Genomic DNA, 19,989 nt, shown 5'->3' with positions numbered 1-19,989 from the left:
GACAAACCCAATTAGGTAGAACATTAGTACAAATATAACCTCTTTCCGGAATTTTTACGTTTTTATGGCATACACGGTGATGTTTTTGCTCGCACGAGATGCAGATAAATGTCAGTTGTCGTTGTCTGATAGGCAGATGGCATGTTTCACATAATGTTCCAGTCATCATCAATCCAATTTCCAAAAAATTATTTAGAGTGAACCTCGGTGCACTCCAGTTAGATAGTTTTATTTTTTAATTATGAGACCAACACTTTAATTCTTATAGAAACAAATGTACACGCGAAGAAACCGAACGGAACCAAGTTACATGAAACTCCATTTTTCAAAGGAGGACGCTGTGCTAAACTCGACAAACAATTTACAACTCTATCGCGAACAGTTCAAACTTCTTTCGTCAAGTGGAGCAGATGATCCGACTTCGTCCCTCTGCATGATTTCATATTCTCCAGAATGCTACACAAACTTTGGAACCTATATGTTTCACACTGCATACATGACTTGGTGGCACCACAAGCGAGAAAAATCTCAAACTTCGAGTTCCACCTGGACGCCAAATAGCTTAGACAGGATCAGGTAAAAAGTTACAATATCTTTATGAATGGGTTTAAATTAAATTATTAATTTTTTTTTGTGTTAGTTAGACTCCGTTTCACAAGTGGTGATTTTACCCCCACATGTATGACGGGAATCTCACATAACCAATTGTGAAACAGAGTTTAATCTATATTATAAGTGTTTGTCTGCAGCGGATATGAAATTCAGTTTCCGTGACTGAAGTGAAAGTGGAGAAAGTTTCATTTCCTTTGCAAACAGACATTTCCAGCTAATAATATAGATACAATAGAAAAATAATTCGGTAGAATTACGAACAATTCTTCTTAATTTTCACGAAAATCAAATCAGCCCGTCGCCCGACGGGAGACGGGCTTATACGCTAGTTATTAATAATCGTGAACAAATATATGCATACTTACTTTAATTTGAAACTATTGATCAAGATATTATTCATAATTTTATTTTGGAAATATTTTAAAATCCACTTTTTCGTGTGATTTTCAGCCTCTTATCGCTCAACATGATCATGCCGCAACGGATATTCTGGCCTGTTGAAGATAAAAATTTAATAAGAGATAAGTATTTCTTATTGACTCCGCCGAATCCAGATATCTGGGAAGACTTGGTAGAAACCAGAATGACAGACTGTGGCAAAAAGTTTGCATATGTCGATACTGAAGAAAAAACGGATAAATTATTCAATCGTTTAACCAAATTTTATACTTTGCTCCCCTTTAAGAAAAGTAAAGATAAAATTACCACGAATTACATGAGTGTGTGGGGTTTTGAGTCTCGGAGGCGATCAAGGCTGGCAGATACGTTGGTGCAAACTTTGGAATCTGGGATATTTCGGAGATTTCAAAAAATTATGGCAACGCGGGTAGACAAGCGGAGGATAGAGTTTACAAAAAATCGGACCGGGATAGGTAGACCGGCTTTTGTACCGGTTAATATGGGCGGCAGTATTCAAACTGTATTTGTCTTGTGGGGGATTTTGATAATTTTGGGGTTGGTGACATTTTTAATGTGCGACGCTCGGCGTCAAATTATAGTTTCCGCGTTAATGTTTATTAGATGTGTGATGGTTGCAGTTATGAAAGTAAAAACCAGGTTGAGATTGAGGTTTATCCGAAATTTAGTTAAAGCATTGTAGAATATTTAAGTGCGCTGTGTAAAATTACATATCTATATTATAAAGAACGGTAACTAAAGTATCTGACTGGCGCAATAAAATGCTCATAGATTTGTACATAGTTAATGTAATTTCAAATAAATTGCATATGTTAATTACCAGAGAGTTTGGATTACTATACAGTTTCCTTTGGTACTAATTCATTTTAATTCGGCAGATTATTTTCATTTGTATCAGAAAAACAACAAAATTGTTTATGCGAACGAAATTCTGCTTTAAATTAAAGAAAAATGGTACATTTGCACCGGTTGAGCATCGTAGCATTAACTATTTAACGTGTAATTTGCAATATTTTAACAAGAAAATATTTGTGGACTTAACAATTGTCTCTCCATTCCTTCGAAAATTTTGTCACAATGTAAATAGTCCAATATATGGTGAATAATTGGTATGAAAATAATTATGAAATATTCACCGGTTCGGTGGAAAATTAAATTTTAAATTTAAATTAAAAATCGTACCATTAAATAAGTTGCATACTGTATTTCTGTATGTGCAGATCATTTTATAATACAATAAGTTTTATGTTATAAAACACTAGCGTACAAGCCCGTCTCCCGCCGGGTGAGAGTGGATTTCGTTTTTAAAATTCCACTCAATTCAATAATCTTGTATTATTTATTGGCTAAAACTCGATGATGCAAACGGAAGTGTATTTGTAACGAATATTGCTCAGGCAAGTAATAATCAGAATCAAGACGCAATATACCGATAACACCATGGGGCACACACAGCGACATCATGATCTTCTCATATTTACTTTTTTAAATTTAGATTTTTGAATTCACGCACCATGCGAAACTTAATATTCTCCACTTTTACTTCCGTTTCGGAAAATTAATTTCACCTCCATTGCAGACATACATTTCCAGCTTATAGTATAGATTTTTATTCCCCCAATGGTGCCCACACTAAGCTAACCAGCACTGACAATATTAACGAGTTATCCCAATCTGTCACAGTACAAAGTGATGGATTGGCATTGACTCAACGTAAGAATGAAAAAAGATAAATAAGCAATTGAGTTGTATGCATCACACACGTAGCACAACGTCCCACTGGAGTCCGTCCATTACAAGTAATGGGTTAATGATTAATTCGTCAGCTTGACCAGATTGGATTTCGACTAATGGAATTATGCATGAGTAACGAACTGTAAAATGAGGATTTTTCACGATTGATTTATTTACGGGGGTCAAACCTTACATATATATACGTTGCATTAAATAATTGGAAATTGGTGTGGTCAGATTGGTCCTGCATTATTTGTCACAGTTAATTTGGTATTGGAGTTCATTTTGACGGAAATTTCACATTTGATATGGCAGATGGACATATTAATTGCATGATTTTAGCAAAACTCTATTGAGTTTTGCATAGCCTCTACATATGTTAAACCATAACAGAACGTTGCTTACATACACGTGCTTTTGGCCATTTTTGCAAATGCTAAAAATCTATGCTAGGGAAATTTAGGAAATTTTAAGCTGTTAGAAAATTTGAAATTCTTCAGTAAAGTTATGTAGCAATTAGAATGTTACAAAGTTTTTAAAATCTCACGAAATTCTGAACCTGTTTTTGGATTTTTTGAAACAAAAATTAAAAAGTTGCAGGGATTTTAAAACCCTTAGTTTTGACTGAAAAAGGTTTAAAATTGCCGCCATGCGCTCGAATGCGCGGATTCTCGGGAATGGAAAAATACGGGTAAGTTTATTTTTGATGGTGAACAAATTTAAATTAGTCCCATCTTAATCGGAGGGTAATACTTTATGTCTTCGCATTTTAAGATGAAATCTTTTCTCACAAATTTGAGAAGTGTGTTAAATAGTTTTAACAAAAAGATTACCAAAATGCATTAGAAAACCAATGAATAAATTTATCATGCCGTAATTTTGTCATTGCAATGAAACTTTTGCTGCTAAATTATTGTTAGCAACGTAATGACACAGATAAGGAGCTGGATTCGTCAAGTAGACACAAATCCTGCCCGGATTAATTTGTCAAGGATGAGCTTAGTAACCTGACACGATTAATTGCATGTGTGGTAACCAGGAGTAAGAACTTTGTATGTTGGAATCTGACCACGACAGGTTACCAAGTTTGAGTGATGACATATTTTATATGAGTAGGATTGTAGCATGAATGCATCAACGTAATTTGTAATGCGTACATAATTATGACCTCATACTGTGGAGACAAGGTATGAATATTTGAAACATTCCTCGCCATGGTAAAATAAACCATCGCAAACGCACATAAGGAGGTAGCTTCAGGCTTACTACACCCTAACCACTCCCACGACATCGCGGGAACACTTAATTTCGCTGTATTTCATCTATAGATTTAATTTAAGTGAAAATCTCCTCTTCCCCCAGACATCCCTAAGCGTCAGGGGCATGGCACACCTGGGGAACTCAAAATTTCACTCGATGTCATCCATAGATTCAATTGTACTAAAAATCTCATTTTGCCACGACCACACCCCCTGGCTCCCGAGGGTGTGGTCCCGTTGCCCCCACAAGTAGTTGTGAGGATCCTCCCACCATGGTCATATGTATGATGGCGAAAACCGATTTCGATTATCCGTTCTCCCGTTATCCTGCTGACAGGCAGACTGAAAGACAGATGGACGGACAGACAGACAGACGGACAAAGTTCGCATAAAGTAGCCTGAAGCTACTTAATAATTCAGTCATGCTTGTAATGTTTGTGCGTCACACGGGAAGAAATTTTGGACTTGGATCAACAGGATTAACATGCTCAACATTAATACACAATGGACTTTCGGAGCGTAAGGGTAATTTTGATGGATGATTAGTTAAAAGCAGAGGAGCGGATTATGGTAATTAATCGATCAACGTAATCGACAGGGCCAATTCTATTGTCTGTTGTTCAGAACGTGCAAGTGGACCTTACAATTTGCATAATCAGGCTGTTCTTTGCCTGAGTTTTGCGTGACGACATCTCACTGACTTGATTGATTCAGTGACATATGAATCAGTGGATTATGTGGATTATGGAACGGTTAGGTTGGATGGATTAAGGGTTTATTAAAGGAATGATAACAGCATGAAATTGAAGAATTGGATTCTTGCACAATTGTAAAAACTTTGAATATATGGACAGGTGTGGTCTGGTTTTGTCAGTTAAGAATTTTCTTTAGAACCAGCAGGTTTTGCATCCTGGTCCACGTTGAGTTCCATAAAATGGGGCAATTTAACACTGCAATATACTTTCTTATGCCATTAGTTACCTCAGTATATTCTCAACAGAATCAATTTGTTCAATTTTTTGCCACTGAGGGGTGTACAGGGGAGTTTGGAGTTCAGCAAAATGAGACAGGTTACCAAGTTGTTGGAGCGGATGTCACATATGCGTCATTTAAACTTTATGGATTGTAAGAATATTTCTTCCAAAAAATAAACGGGCTTTACAATTAATTTAAATAGGACTTGGCCATTAAATTTGTAGATGGCGAGTACACCTATGTCCAGCTGGTTGTGTGCCACCCTTTCCTTCCCCAATCCTTGAGAACTCAATGAATGGAATCTGCACAAATCAAGAATTCCCTAGCCTAAGCGTTATTCAATTGACCAGGTTTGGGAATGACGATCAGTCGGCAAAATCAATTTCATTTTTCACTTCTACAGAGCTAACTGGAGACGAAATTGCTTACACTGGGGATCTTTCAGGGATCAACAGAAACTATAATTCATACTTCTTTACAGGCGCAAATAGATGGACCCTTTTTGAAGGAGGTAATTTCAATGGTACATCCAAATGTGTTTCTCCAAGCGAGGATGTGGTAACCAATGGGTTTGGAGCGACATATGTAGGGAACGAAATCGGAGTATTGGGCAGTATTAGAGAGGGTTGTGAGGAGCAGTCGACTGCCACAACTACGCAGGCAACCACAACAACCATGGCAACTACTACAATGCCAACCACTACAACCATAGATACAACTACAGCAACCATGCCAACTACTACAATTCCAACCACTACTACCATAGGTACAACTACGACAGGGGCACCGATTCCACCGCAATATGTTACGCTTTATGCTGACGAGAACTGCGAGGGAGCTGCTGTTCAAGTGACTAGTTCAGGGGCACCAATGTTTCCGATGGCCCATTTGTCTTTCGAAGCATTTGGACTGTAATTTGAGACCATCAAATGTACGAATTAACTCATCATCTTTCTCGTTAACTTTTTCAATATTTTTAGATGGCGACTCCATCCTTGTGCCGGTGTTGATTGCACCAATGCACCTCTTCAGGCACCCACCCTTGGCCAAAGCCCTGTTTGTGTGAATCGTATACTTCCAGCCAACAACATGATTGCTATTACTCGATTTGGGGATCCAGAACAAACTAGAAAATTCGTTGTGTTTTACTCGACCCCAGAGTTGAATGGGACAATGGTCACATATGCTCAAGACACAGAAGTCGTAGATTTTGAGTATGGATCATACTTTTTTAATGGAGACCATAGTTGGACCATTTTCGAAGAGAATAGTTACCAGGGCAGCTCAGTCTGTATTACACCAGATGAAGAGGTTAGCAATCGCGGTTACGGATTGACGTACGAAGCTAATCTCGTAGGCAAAATAGGAAGTATTCGGGAGGGATGTGAAGCTACCACGGGATCACCACAAACTACGGTGGTCCCAACCACAACGACAGGAGCCCCTATAGTAAATCAGAATGTAATTTTATATACCGATGCAGGATGTCAAGGAGAATCAGTAACTTTGACGGGGTCTGGTGGACCAACGTTTCCAACGAGCTATTCCTCATTTGCCGCATTTGGGCTGTAAATTCAGAATTTATTGTGTTTAAAAAAATTGTAGGTTGCTAACTCACTTTAATTTATCTAGCTGGCGGTTATATTCATGCCCAGGTGCAGATTGTTCCGCAGTACAAGCACCAGCACCAACGTATGCATATGAAGCTGTCTGCGTTGATCGCTCCTTGCCCTCCGGAAACATGATTGCCGTTTCAAGATTTGGAGACCCAGACCAAATATCAAAAGTCATAACTTTTTATTCCACTCCAGAATTAAGTGGGGCAGTTGTCAGCATACGGGCAGATAACGAAGCTGTGAATTTTGAGTACAGATCCTACTTCTATACTGGCCGTCATAGTTGGACCGTCTTTGAGGGTCCAAATTACACTGGGGAATCTACCTGTCTTGTTCCAGAGCAAATGGTTGATGACAGAGGATACGGAGTAAGTTATGTCGCCAATGAGGTAGGCACTGTTGGCAGCATAAGAGAAGGTTGCACTTTTGTGACGGGATCAACCACCACAATAACTACAACAGCCCCAACAACAACAACCCTAACAACAACCACAACTCCGATACCAACAACTTCGACCATCTCTACAACAACATTAGTCACTACATCGGCATCAACAGTTTCTTCTTCAACCACAACAACAACCGATACAATTACCTCTACAACTGAGCCAACAACAATTTCGACTAACACCACAACTACTAATGCAACCATCCCGACCTCAACTTCAACAATGCGAACAACGCCAAGAACTATCCCAACGACAACTGGTGAACCAACCACAGTTGAGGCATCAACACCTGATAGTGCAGCATTTTACGTTGCCAATGTTTGGCTGGTGTTATTATGTTTGCCATTGTATTTGTAAAAAACATTCAAATTTTGTAAAAATCCTTGAATTGGCTTGCAGATTAAAATTACAATGGTGCCCGAAATTTGTTTATTTGGGAAAAATTATCCTAACATGATTTAAATGAACTTTGGAAACAATACACATGTTTAACTAAGAAATGCCCAACTGTCAAACTAAATGTTTTAATTAGTACATAATATTTATTACAATTTCGCTGGTACCAATCAGTATTTCGGTATTAAATTGGTAATGTGAGTACCGAGGGTGTTCTATGTAAAACTTGAACTTCTTCGCTCTAAGAATAAGTTTATTAGACTAAAGTTCATTTCATATCATTGCACAAATTACACCGCACATGAATGAAATACATATATATATTAATCCACATAATCCATAAATCCATAAGTTGTTCCACATAGAAATTCTAATCGAGTTTGATCATGCATGCATTACTGAATAAAAATGTGCCATACTTATTTTAACATTCTATCGTGTTGTATTTATAAGAGTTTAACTTTCCCCAAGTAAATCGCGGGTGAACCTGTTCAACATCATTGAGCGTTTAGTTTTACATAAAGGTGCTAATTGTGTGTCGCACAAATCAAACTAAGGTATATTGAATGTACATATGTCTGTAATTTTACAATGGTCAAAAACTAAACACGAATTTTTCCAAAGTCATAAGAACATAAAAAATTATATATGTAATTCTAGTGTTTAAATGTTTCTATGTAGCTTAAATGCTTTTGACTGAATCGTAATTTGCAAGATTAATTATGTCGTGAAACTCCACACTTTTGAACTTGTAAATAGATTTATGTACTTGTATGACACTGACAAAAATAAGGTACGTAAATTAACTAGCCAATCTTTATCAATACATGAGACGTTTGGACGATAATGGTTTTTTTTGTGTCGAAAATTCAGCACAAACTTTTTCAACAATTTAAACTTATCGATCCTAATGGAGCTGATGTTTTACAAAACTTTGGAGGACTCGCCAGCCTATCGTAACTACTCTTACTTATGTACATACATTGGGAAACACGGCCGTACATATATCTACATACGTAATAAATATCAAAATTTGAAGGTCATTTGCAAGAGTGCTTATTTCGGGAGGAAATGGGTGGTCCGGTTTTGTATAAACCTGGCGCATAAATACATACTCTTATATAACCCGTGAAATCCTTTGTCAACACTTATCTTTTGTTAAGAGTTTGAATTGTATCTTCGAAATAGTTAAGTTATAAAAATGAAAAAGTTTTAAATTGTTTAAGTTTTCTGTTCTCTTGCATAAAATCTATACTCTTAACCACGGTAAGTTACGTTACGTTTATCAGAATAAATTTGTTTAAGATTATGCATGTATAATTTGGGAGGTAGATATGGAACAGTTGATTTCATACAGTTATATAGGTTTTATTTATTTGTTTGAACATGGAACTGCAACATGGTGACAAAGGTATTTTGCAAGGTAGGTGGGAATCGAACCCTTGTCTACTGAGAAAATGTCGGACGCGTTTACCATTAAGCTACCGAGGCCACTAATGTTTTCTTTACAATTGTAATTATTAACGTATGTTTGTGGCCGTTTTGTGAATTTCTACTGATTTTGCACGAATAATTGTCTCGTACTTGGCCAAAGAAAATTTTGACAAATGTAACATGACGTTTCTTCTTTTAGAATTAATTTTGTGTACATTTTCAATTATTTCGATAAGCAGGATCCATTCCCTCCCGACTTTTAATTACGATGTATCCTGTCTAATTCAAACTGCAGCCTTGCGCGAAAATTCATCACTACAATCGGCGGATTTTAGTGAGATTTACGAATTGCATTTGGATTCCAGCCATCGCTTGGGAATACTTTCGAGACATTTGATTTCTCCATTCCGCAACATTTCGACCCAATTTTGGAGAAGTAATTGCATGGAAATCTTAATTTTTGATAATTCCGGAAACTATCGGGAATACTGGGACGAGATTATCTACTGGGGAAGGAAGAGTAGGGTTACGATTTTTTTAATACTTTCCGTGAAGGCTGTCCAACTCTTGGCTCGTTCTACCCTTTATGAGGTAATGAAAACGTTAAATGCTCCGATTTACGTAATTGTTCCCGTGGAGGGCGAAATTCAGACCAGTTTAGTGTCGCCGACAAGTGGGACCCTACAGTTTAAAAGGCTTCCCGCCCAAAATAGTGGAACTCTGCCATCTGCCCGTGAATTGAACCTGTTAAGAAGAGTGTTCGATTTGAACCAGAATTGGCACAAACTCGCATTTGATCCGATTTGGTTGAGAAACTTGGTAAAAGTGGATTGTGAAATTCATCGCGACTTTACTCGGACGGGATCCCCTTGTTTTTCCGCGTTTGGTCCGATGCTTGTGATGGCGCGGAAGTTAAATTTTACGTACGCAGATAAAGGGTAAGATATGCTAAAGAAATTTTATTATTTTCATTTGTCTATTCCAGTACGGTGAATAATCTAGAACTTAAGGCTACTGTACTTCCCAATCAGCTAAATCCTCTTATGTAACGTTAATACATAAATTACGTCACGCGTCAAGCATACATATCCCACAGTGATATGACATATGTAGTGTGGTATGGTTCATCTATTAAAAATTGCGTCATTTTATTATACCTCTATCTATACTACATATTTCATTGATTTTCCTACCAACGGGGCTGATGCGTGTCAACGGATCAAAGTTTTGGAAACTTTTTAGCTTTGAAAATATGCGAAAAATTAGAAGAAATGGCCAAACTCAAAATTCGTAGGAATTACAGCGTGAGCCAAGCCATCTTGTAGAAAAAATTACGGATTTTAAATAGATGAACCATAGTCCGTCACAAGTGATATAATTTATGGACGTTGCGTTAGGACATCCGTGATCTATCAGTATCTGCCGAAAATGGTGTCCACATGTCGTATTAGGATTAGAATATCTTTAGTATAACTTTTTGGGGAGACTGGTAGATCTTGGGGATTTCGACGGGACGTCTTACGTTGAGTTAAATAGCTGCGTGGGTTGTGTATTACTTGTACCATTTCTGTTCAGATCCAACCCTTACGAGTGGTTCAAAATGGGCCTGCAAGCCAACCATATGGTGCTTGAACCTGGGGAAAAATTCCACGTGGAGAAATCCATGGAATATTATGTACTCTACTGTCAGAAAAATCCAACCTGGAACTCCGTCATGATCTCGTATTTCTTCACAATTATGGACGAGTATGTTTGGCTGGGGTTGGCCTTACTTTCGATTCTGTTAAGGGTGACAAACTTGGGAGGATTTGTGGACTTGGCGGTATCATTTTTACGACAGGCGGTATCAAAGAGGTGGTGCATAGATTCGAATTAATTAATTTCCTAACGTCATAAATTTTGATTGTATGGGTCCCTTTCAGAAATCTTACATTCGCCGGTGTGCTCTCAATTTTGTGCATGACCATCCTGAGTTCTTGGTATGATGCCGTGATCACCTGTGAGATAACGAAACCTTTAGAAAAATATGTGGTGGCCACGATTTCCGAAGTTTTTAACAGGCTTGGATTTAAATTTCACTCCACGTTCGATCCTTGGGAAATGGATGTCTTCAAACTGTCGCTGAAAGGTGTGGCCGGGGAGAAGGTGGCTTGTGAGAAGAGTACGTCCTGGACAGGGTTAAGAATTTTGTTGCGCAAAGTCTGACCTTTGAATACGGGGTTGAAATTTACTGAAAAATTAGATAGCCCTTGCGGGAATTGAACCCATGTCTTCTGAATACATGTTAGACATATTTACCATTATGTTAAGCCGGAATAGCGCCTTCTTCACATTTCAATTTGTCTAATATTTATTGCGATCTACATATGTAATCTATGAATTTCGACTTACCCTAATTTTGCACAACTATGTATGTAATCGTTCCTTTTGAAACAGGACAGATCACTTTCGAATCGAAAGTGATCTTCTAGTGTCTACAAAAATGCGATGGACAAGAAATTTGAAGAAATTGCTGCAACCTTAGCGGCAGAGCAGTTATACCACAGTAGAAACTTGAATTTCCCGTTAGGTTGCGCCAGTTTCGAGAAAGTTCCGAACGAAACGGGGTAAACTGCCTGCCTTCCGTTCTACTCATTTCGAGCTTAACATTGACCTGTATAGTTGAACTAATTAATTAATCCGACCTGTTTTCCTAGAACTGCCTGGACACTTCCTCCAATTCTACCAGTACTCGGGTGCCGCCGTATTCGCGGACGAAATAGCCTTCGAACCCAACTCGGATCACGTGCAGGACGTTCTTCACTTCCTCAAGGCTACGTATCCCAACGTGACGTGCAACATTGTGAGAGAAATCTTTTACAAGAGGAACGTCATCTGGGAACTCCGCTATTTTGGAGGAAACGCGTTATTCGGGCTACTGCATGGATTAAGTTCCAACGGGATATTTTCGCTCTACGAACACCTTTGGAAGTTTGTGGATGAACAGTACGCCCGTCTCAATCCGATCGTGGAGGAGATGAGTTCGACTGGAAATTTCCAAAATTTATTGGTCGCCTTCCAACTATTTGTGGTTTGTATTTTCGGAGCGATCTTATCCTTTGGGGTGGAACTGGTTTCTGGGCGAATTATGGAAATTTTAAAAAGATTTCAGAAAAAGGCAAGATAATTAAAGATGTTTAAAGATAATTTTATGTATTTCGTGACTGAAAAGTAGTTTAATTCTCGAGATGGGTTTAAAAATTGAAGAGTATTTCAGATTTGTGGTTTCCATGTTTTTGGAGTGGTGTGCGTCCAAATGTGTCCATGCTATTTAATTTTTTTTATCGCTGAAAGTTTATTATGAAAAACTTTTGCAATTTTGTAAACAAAACAATTCAAAATAATGAGCGACAAAATTGCACGTGTAGATAATTTTTTCGCCCACCTTCCTGTTATTAAGCCGGTTAGTGTTATAAAGTGTGCTAATTGTCTTGAAAAATTTGGGTTTGAGTGCTTCTAATATGAAACGCAATTTTGACACGTGTTGTAGAAAATTAAAATTTTGTGTCTACATAAACCTGCACTTTGAATTGGATGTCACTTGCACAGGTTGTACTTTTATGACTTAGGTAATTCTTCTTATCATGACTCAGAAACATTTTTTTAAATCTGATTTTTTAATTTCTTAAAAAAAATTATTTCTCACTAAATTGCATTATTTTGTTTAGAAATCAAATACGTAAATCCCGAATAATGCCAAAAATTGTTACCCAGCCGGGAATCGAACCACGGCTCCCTTGAATTCATGTCAAGTGCTCTGACCTCTGAGCTACTAGGGCAATTAGTAACATTATAGGGACTTTTACTGATATTTGTCTGTGGCCTTTTTCTGTGAATTTCTACTTTCTTTTACGGTGGTAACGAACTGTTGCCTACCAAAGAAAGTTCACTTTTGGCCTACGATGGAAAGTTCTTTTTTATTCCGAACTAGGAATTTGTTTTGATTTTAACACTACTTCTATCCTTGTGGAAACCAAATTTATTTAGAAATCAAATACGTAAATCCCGAATAATGCCAAAAATTGTTACCCAGCCGGGAATCGAACCACGGCTCCCTTGAATTCATGTCAAGTGCTCTGACCTCTGAGCTACTATTATTTTGTTTATTTCCAAAAATTAAGAATGAATCGCAAACTTCATATCTTGTACCTTCTCCTACAAATAACCGATCAAAGCCAGGGTTTAAAAATATTTAGCATCATGAACCACAAAGTCTTTGACGGTTGCGTTATCAACATTTTATCCGATTACAAGAAGGATTATTTTCCCAGCGAGTTCAGAACTGGGATATCTTTCGTACTCGACAAACTAAACGGGACATGGCACAGATTCCGCGATTATAGGGACGAATCACGGATCAACTGGCTCTGGATGTCGGCCCAGAAGACGGCCCCTTGCATAATTTTTCTCGTGGACAACTACGCCCTTCAATTGTATCCTCACTTGATTTACGTCCTCTATGGGCTAGCCCACTCAAACTTGGACCCGCACTTCATCCTGCTGTATTCCCGCATGCCTGGATCTCACCTGCTCCCCACGCTTCGATCAGTTTCGTACTACGTCTCGTCAACCATCCTCCTCTGGTATCAATATCACAAAACCCTATTCCGAATTTGCCTCTCCGTCCGAGACCCGATTCCACTCCGGGTCGTCACGATGGATCAAAGTAGTCGGGATTCTCTCAGAATGATTCCCCCAATGGAGAAGTCGTTCGGTTATATTTTACACTTTTACGTACGTCCCCCGCAAAGAGAGGAATTACTTTCCTGCTCAGCCCGTTACTGCGGATTGGACACGTCTCCTCGGACCTGTTCCGCATACGTGTTAAGCACCCACTACAACTATTCCTTAACAATGAAGTATGAGGATCAGCGTCCCTTTGCATATGTTAGTTTTGCCGAAACGGCACGGAAATCGTTTTACGAGACGAAGTTTCCCGCCAGAAGTGTGATGAAGATGTACCTGCTAAACCACGCGACACATTATATGGAATTTACCCTGGTCTTGTACACCGGGCGGGGTAGAGGTCTAGATTTCGTGAAGCTGCTGGAACCACTGGATACCTGGATTTGGGTCGGGCTTGGGATCGGGTTCTTGATCATGTTTGTCTGTATTTTAGGCTTGTCGGAAAAGCGCGAGGGTATTGGAGGCGCTCTGTTCAAAGTCTTTTCTGTGATGCTAGATCAGTCTCAACATTCCCCAGAGGGGGGTAAGTTGCTACTGGATAAGGTTACTATCCTAATACAACGTGGACCTTGACCTTGTCAATAATCTCGACGTGTTATAAGGGCGATCTACTTTCCTACTTTGTCATGGAAACTCCTCCCATTCCGCCGGACACGATAGAAGCGTTGGACCGGTCAGGCGTCATGGTTACGACGAATACCTGGTATAAAGTCTACGAGGAGGTATTATCCACCCTGAAGGAGGACATCATGCCGGATCTGGCCGATGGGGAGGGTCCCCTTGCCGATTTCTATTCCCGTCTAAACGCGAGTACGATCGTGTTAACGGGCGAGGTGGGGTCAGTTGTGGCGAATTTTAGTCGAAATAAGCCTGTCGCTACGGATCGCGGGCTGGTCAAAATGCCTGAAACGTTTGCCGCCCTAGACGGAAAGCAGATTTCGGTCAGGATGAAATTCTTGGTCAGCCGAAACACGGATTATGTTATTCAGGAGAAGAAAATGGTTGGGAGGATTAACTCCTTGTTGAGTCGAGTTCTATGGTATATGGATAATGTTGAGTATGTGGGGATGATAAAGAAGGGCTTGGCGAGGTTGTGGGAGAGCGGGATTTAGTCAAATTGGCGGAGGAATTTTGATGTGCATCGCACCATTGAAGTTTTGAAGGCTAATGATAAACTTATTGGAAATATTCGGGGGTTGAATTATTACGGGGTGTTGGTGATGAGTGGGAAGGACTTGATTAAGGAGGGTCAATTTAGTGGGGGTTTTGCCCCCGTGGAGGTGAATAATTTGAAGATATGCTTTGTCATATTTGGGGTGGGGGTGGGGGTGGGGCTACTTTGTTGTTTGGGTGAAAGGCGGAAACTAATGGGGAGGAGGATAATTGAGGGGGGTGAAGCAGTGTTTTTTCTGTGGCGAAATACTTGGAGAAAATTGTTAGAAAGCGATGAAGACATTTAATTCACAACTTTTGAATCACAAGTTAAATAGACATGTCTATTTAACGTGTATGTCGTGTATAAGTTATAATAAGTATTTGGATTCATTATACGTATAATTCCAACACTGAATAAATCAATAGTGGTTGATTGATTTATTTATTTATTTATTCCACCACTTTTTTAGGCCTCTGGCCCATAGTACAACAAGAAAAATTTACATCATTTAGTATAACGGGTTACATATCAAGACTTGAATTTCCAATACAACAAATATTCCCAATTTTGATCAATGATTATAACTAGCCAATTTGACAAGTTAACAGCAAGATTATTACCGTTATGACTTACATGACAAAGTTTCATACAGTTACAAGATCTTAATGTTAAAACGTTAAGAGGTAATATTTAACAACGTAACCGGAGACGTGTGCTTTAAAATCCCAAAAGTGCAATTCATATTCTCAAGTAACATGATAATGGTCCACCCCCAGCCTCCGCCAGAAATGATGGATGATTGCCAGGTTCCATGGGCGCCACCAGGCGTCCCCAGTGACCCAATGGTTCCCAGCGGGTGACCTTTTGGGCGTCCCCTCGAGGTCGAAGTGTGGAGGGCAAGGCGTCCCTATCCCCGCCACACCCTAAAATGCACTGACGTTTAAAAGGACGGCAGCCAGGGTAGATTGACGAAGTTCTTTGGCAATATTTTCACGATATAACAATTGTAATAATAACTTTCTCTTACAATTACAAAGATTCATACAAGAATATTCAATGTATTCACAGCTTTTTCAAGGGATAAATTTCTGTACTATACCAGTACATAGTCAACAAAATAACATTTCACATAATTTCCAAAATAGTAATTCTTTCTTAATTATGTAATTAAAGCAATACGCCCTCTTATGTAGTCGAGTAAGAGAGTCGGAGAGAGAGCAACCTCACACCACCACGTCTCGCACACGTCTCTAAATCAATAGTTGTTATGTTTGTGTTAAATTATGTAAGCTCTCCGTGCTCATGCAGAGTTATAATTTCCTAAACACGAATTTGAACGTAATCAGCTGATAAAAATCTTCACGCATAAAAGTCAATACTATGAAAACATAGTTTAACATAAAAAATCATAAATTTCTCGTCCACTTATACAAATACAAATTAACACCTTTCAATTTTGCTGTTGCGGATTTGCAATTTGTAACTTGAAATATGTAATGAAGACTTCATTCGTTTTGAATAATTATTTCGAATATAAAGATGTAAACGTTTCTTAGTTAATTATTCATATAGTTTAAGTCTTAACTGAATATCGATATTTTTAATAATTAGTTTTCTAAATTTGTGAAAAAGTTGAAAATCTTTTTATTTTTGAAAGTTTTTGAAAGTTTTTGAAAATTTTTGAAAGTATTTTTCAAATTTTCGGGACAAAAGATGGATAATTAATCAATAAATAAAATTGTTGGAATTATGTAAATTCAATAATCGGTCTTTATGATTTCTTCGTAGCTCATGGCACCTTACAATATGGGGGCATTCACGTCACAATCATAAGCAGAGAAACTGTTAAAACATGGATGAAAATGTTGTAAATTTTGGGTCGAATTTTTGCTAGTTTGTCATGATTTGCAGTAGCAACATCAAGTCTCTCGTCAATCTTGCGACACAAATTGTGACGATGGGGCTGAAGGAAATAAAATTATAATTACATACTATAATTTACAAGCAAAAATGTAAATATGTGTAAATAGAGCGGGTCTTATATATACCCGATCACTTGCAACTTCGGTCTCGAAATGGTCAAAAACAAGTTTTGAAATCTGAAATTACTGTGGAATAAGGTAAATATATCTGGCTACATGTCCATAAAATTTCATAAGTTTTCCTCGAAAGAAAAATTTCCTATATCATTTCAAAACGACTTAGTCGGGAAACAAGTTTTTGTAAGTCCCAAAATTTGCTCGTCATTGACTCGTTGAAGGCTTGACTACATTTTAACTGAGTGGGGTGTGGCCGTGCAAAAATTAAAACATACATAAAAAAGTATGGACAATTCGAAAATGTCAACCCAAAATACGCAGGATGAGAAAAAATCATCATTTCGGCTCGTTCGAAAATGAAAAATGAAAAATTTGTTTAAGAAAATTATCCAGCCACGTCGGTGCCTGATCCGGCCATGAAGTCAAAGATTAGTACAAACCACTTGTATCATATTAAGGCCTATAAAATGGGGGTCAAAGCGTATGCAAAGAAATCTCCAGGAAAATAAACGGGAACTGAAGAATAAATGGTAATCGCACGACCTCCCAAGATATACAACAAAATCTCACCAAAAAAGTTGGTCATTGACGACGAATCATACGTTCTTAAAAATGTGACAGGAACACCGGGAAAGCAATTTTTCATGGGAAATATATCTCTCAACTGAAAACCGTTGAGAAATTCAAATGTTTTTCGAAATTTCTCAAAAAACCTCAGGTTTGGTTGGCGTTCGGGCAATTTGGGCACGTTTCGGACCCCTCAGTTAAAAAGGGCTGTGAGGAGGTACAAGTTTGGTTTCGGGAATGGGGTATAGACCGTCTGATTCCTTTCATCAAGGAGTATTATTAAATAGAAAATGTAATTTTTTTGACCCACCATGGACCAATCCATAATCCAACAACTACCAAGCAAGAAATCGAAAAAAAATTCAGTTTGACATCGAAAAATAGAAACTCCAAACACATCCCTCATCTTCGCTCAATACAAAAATGTGGGCTATGTATAAGAAGTAATATTCCCAGCTTTGGGAAACAGTCGATGCTTCAAAAAAATTTTGACTCCGGTGGCAGAAAATCAACATTGAAGTTGCAAAGTCTTCCAAAAAATCAGTAACGGCGGGTGTGAAGAAAAAAGTTAAATGCAAGGTGGATAATGGATTAAAGTCGTCTTTGTTCCTGGATATGTTGGGCTGGATATATTTTTAATATTCTACAGAAATTTAAGATTTCAAAACTCATTTTTGACAATTTTCAGGCCGAAGTTGCAAGTGATCGGGTATATGTAAGACCCGCTCTATGCTACAAAATTACTCGCTTATTTAGTCAAAATTGGCTCGGATTTTAGCACAATATTAGGAGGACGTGGTGATTCTCTACCCTCATTCCTCGTCCTCCGTGACTTTAAAATGGCGAAATTATTGCTAGTCTTAGCCTCTACCTGTTCCGTCTTCCTGTAACTTGACCAGGTTTTGAAATATTGAGGCGAAAGTGGAACAAGAATTTTTGTAAAAATGGTCCACCCCGATGTGAAACTTGTCCCCCTCTCCTATTCTCATAAAGAGGAGGATGTGTCGAAAAGTGGTCTCTTCTCATAGCACATTTTTTATCCTGCTGTTGTCTAATAATAATAATAGTTTATTCACTTTATATTCGGTAGAAATACATTTCAAAAGAGATCATTCATACCCTGAAGTTCAGGAAATACATGAATGTCTTAATTATAGTCATTAAGTCAGATCAAAGAAATCAATTACATAAAAATCATACACAAATTTGAGGCTTTTAGTCAGTAAAACAGGCAACTCAGATCCTTTTAAGTAACATATAGTTTTTCAGTTTAGTTTTAAACGTATCATAAGATTGTTCAGCCTTTAGATTTTGCGGTAAGTCATTCCATAAACCAATTGTCTTCTTGTCTCCAGGTGTAGTGGGGAAGGTGATGCTCCTTTCATTTTGAGCCAAAAAAGCTCAGCACTTTTAAGTAATTTATCTAATAATTTCCACTCAATTTCGATCGAGTTGGCGAGATTGATAACTAATTATTCTTGGATTAATTTTTCCGTGGAGAATTTGCTTATTATAATTCTAGAGTTTGGAGAAAGGTTGAAACTTTTTTATGCTACTTTTAATTATTATAGGTTCTCGAAGTAAACGGGATAGATTTGATTTGAATTTTGCATCCCTCATCCGATGATAATCAAATCGGTACGTGTTTTTGGCGCATATGTAGAAAATCCATCCCGTTCACATCGAGATATCACAATAATTGACACAATGTTTTAATAGCTTGGCATCTGTGACAATAATGGAATGAGGGAATTAATCAAATTGGTTATTAAATTTGTAGGTAAATATTTATTATCCGCCTTGAGAAGATACAATGAAATGTGTAAGTTTGCAAAATTTGCAATGCAAATCATAATAAACCTAAAATTAATCGTAACGTATTCGTGGTCGATATCTTGCCCCATCACCTTCACTATTTTCTCTCCGGCGAGATGGCAAATACTCGTTGGATTGGTACGATCTGATGCTCGGAGTGTCTGCCGCACCCCCATAGCGAGCTGGAACATATTCACCATCACTTTGATAAGAGCTGGGGTTATCTCCACTGCCGAAATCTTCATTTCCAACACTCTCAAAATCGCCATTGTCTTCTTCTTCCCTACCGAATTGGGGTCTAGTCAGAACCCCGGTAACCAGGAGAGAGAACTGCAAGCAGTTTAAGGAGAATTTCAATATGATTACACTAATTTAAGTTTCCAAAGTTTGTATTTAAGCTTGCTAAATCCAGACTTACCGAAAATAAGAGCAGTTTCATGACGTTAAATCCTTAATTCTCTCCCCAAGAGTGACAACAGAAAAGAACTAACTACAAAGTTGGGGCGATAGAAACCTTTATATCTTTGTGAAGCAGTGTCAGTGGTATTATTCATGTTAACAATGAGGAGGTGTGAGGTGGTTATCGCCGATATCGACCGGATTAATTTTAAATTGGTCACACTCAAAAATAAGGAGACCCGTATTTTTGGGTTTTCCTTAATGGGTAGGTTTACGCCCGTGGCGAAATTTAAAAAAAAATTCAGCCAAAATCCAGATTTTTTAAAATGCTGTAACTTTTCGAATGTTAAACAAATGTCAAAAGTTAAATCCAATTTTGCTTAGAATTACTTTCCT

General features: G+C 38.0%; 1 protein-coding gene across 1 annotated transcript; it reads left to right on the top strand.

Annotated features, from left to right (window-relative positions):
* Positions 1–4,890: 4,890 nt before the first annotated feature.
* LOC110860153 (mucin-5AC) lies at positions 4,891–7,683 on the top strand. The gene is made up of 4 exons (XM_022109215.2): positions 4,891–5,147; positions 5,222–5,908; positions 5,978–6,565; positions 6,630–7,683. The coding sequence occupies exons 1-4, from the start codon at positions 4,957–4,959 to the stop codon at positions 7,417–7,419; spliced, it is 2,256 nt and encodes a 751-aa protein (XP_021964907.1). The 5' UTR covers positions 4,891–4,956; the 3' UTR covers positions 7,420–7,683.
* The last annotated feature ends 12,306 nt before the right edge of the window (positions 7,684–19,989 follow it).

Source organism: Folsomia candida, unplaced genomic scaffold, assembly GCF_002217175.1.
Source record: "Folsomia candida strain VU population unplaced genomic scaffold, ASM221717v1 Fcan01_Sc029, whole genome shotgun sequence".
NCBI classification, from domain to species: domain Eukaryota; kingdom Metazoa; phylum Arthropoda; class Collembola; order Entomobryomorpha; family Isotomidae; genus Folsomia; species Folsomia candida.
The sequence above is the reverse complement of the archived record's forward strand: the minus strand, read 5'-3'. Positions and strand labels throughout refer to the sequence as shown.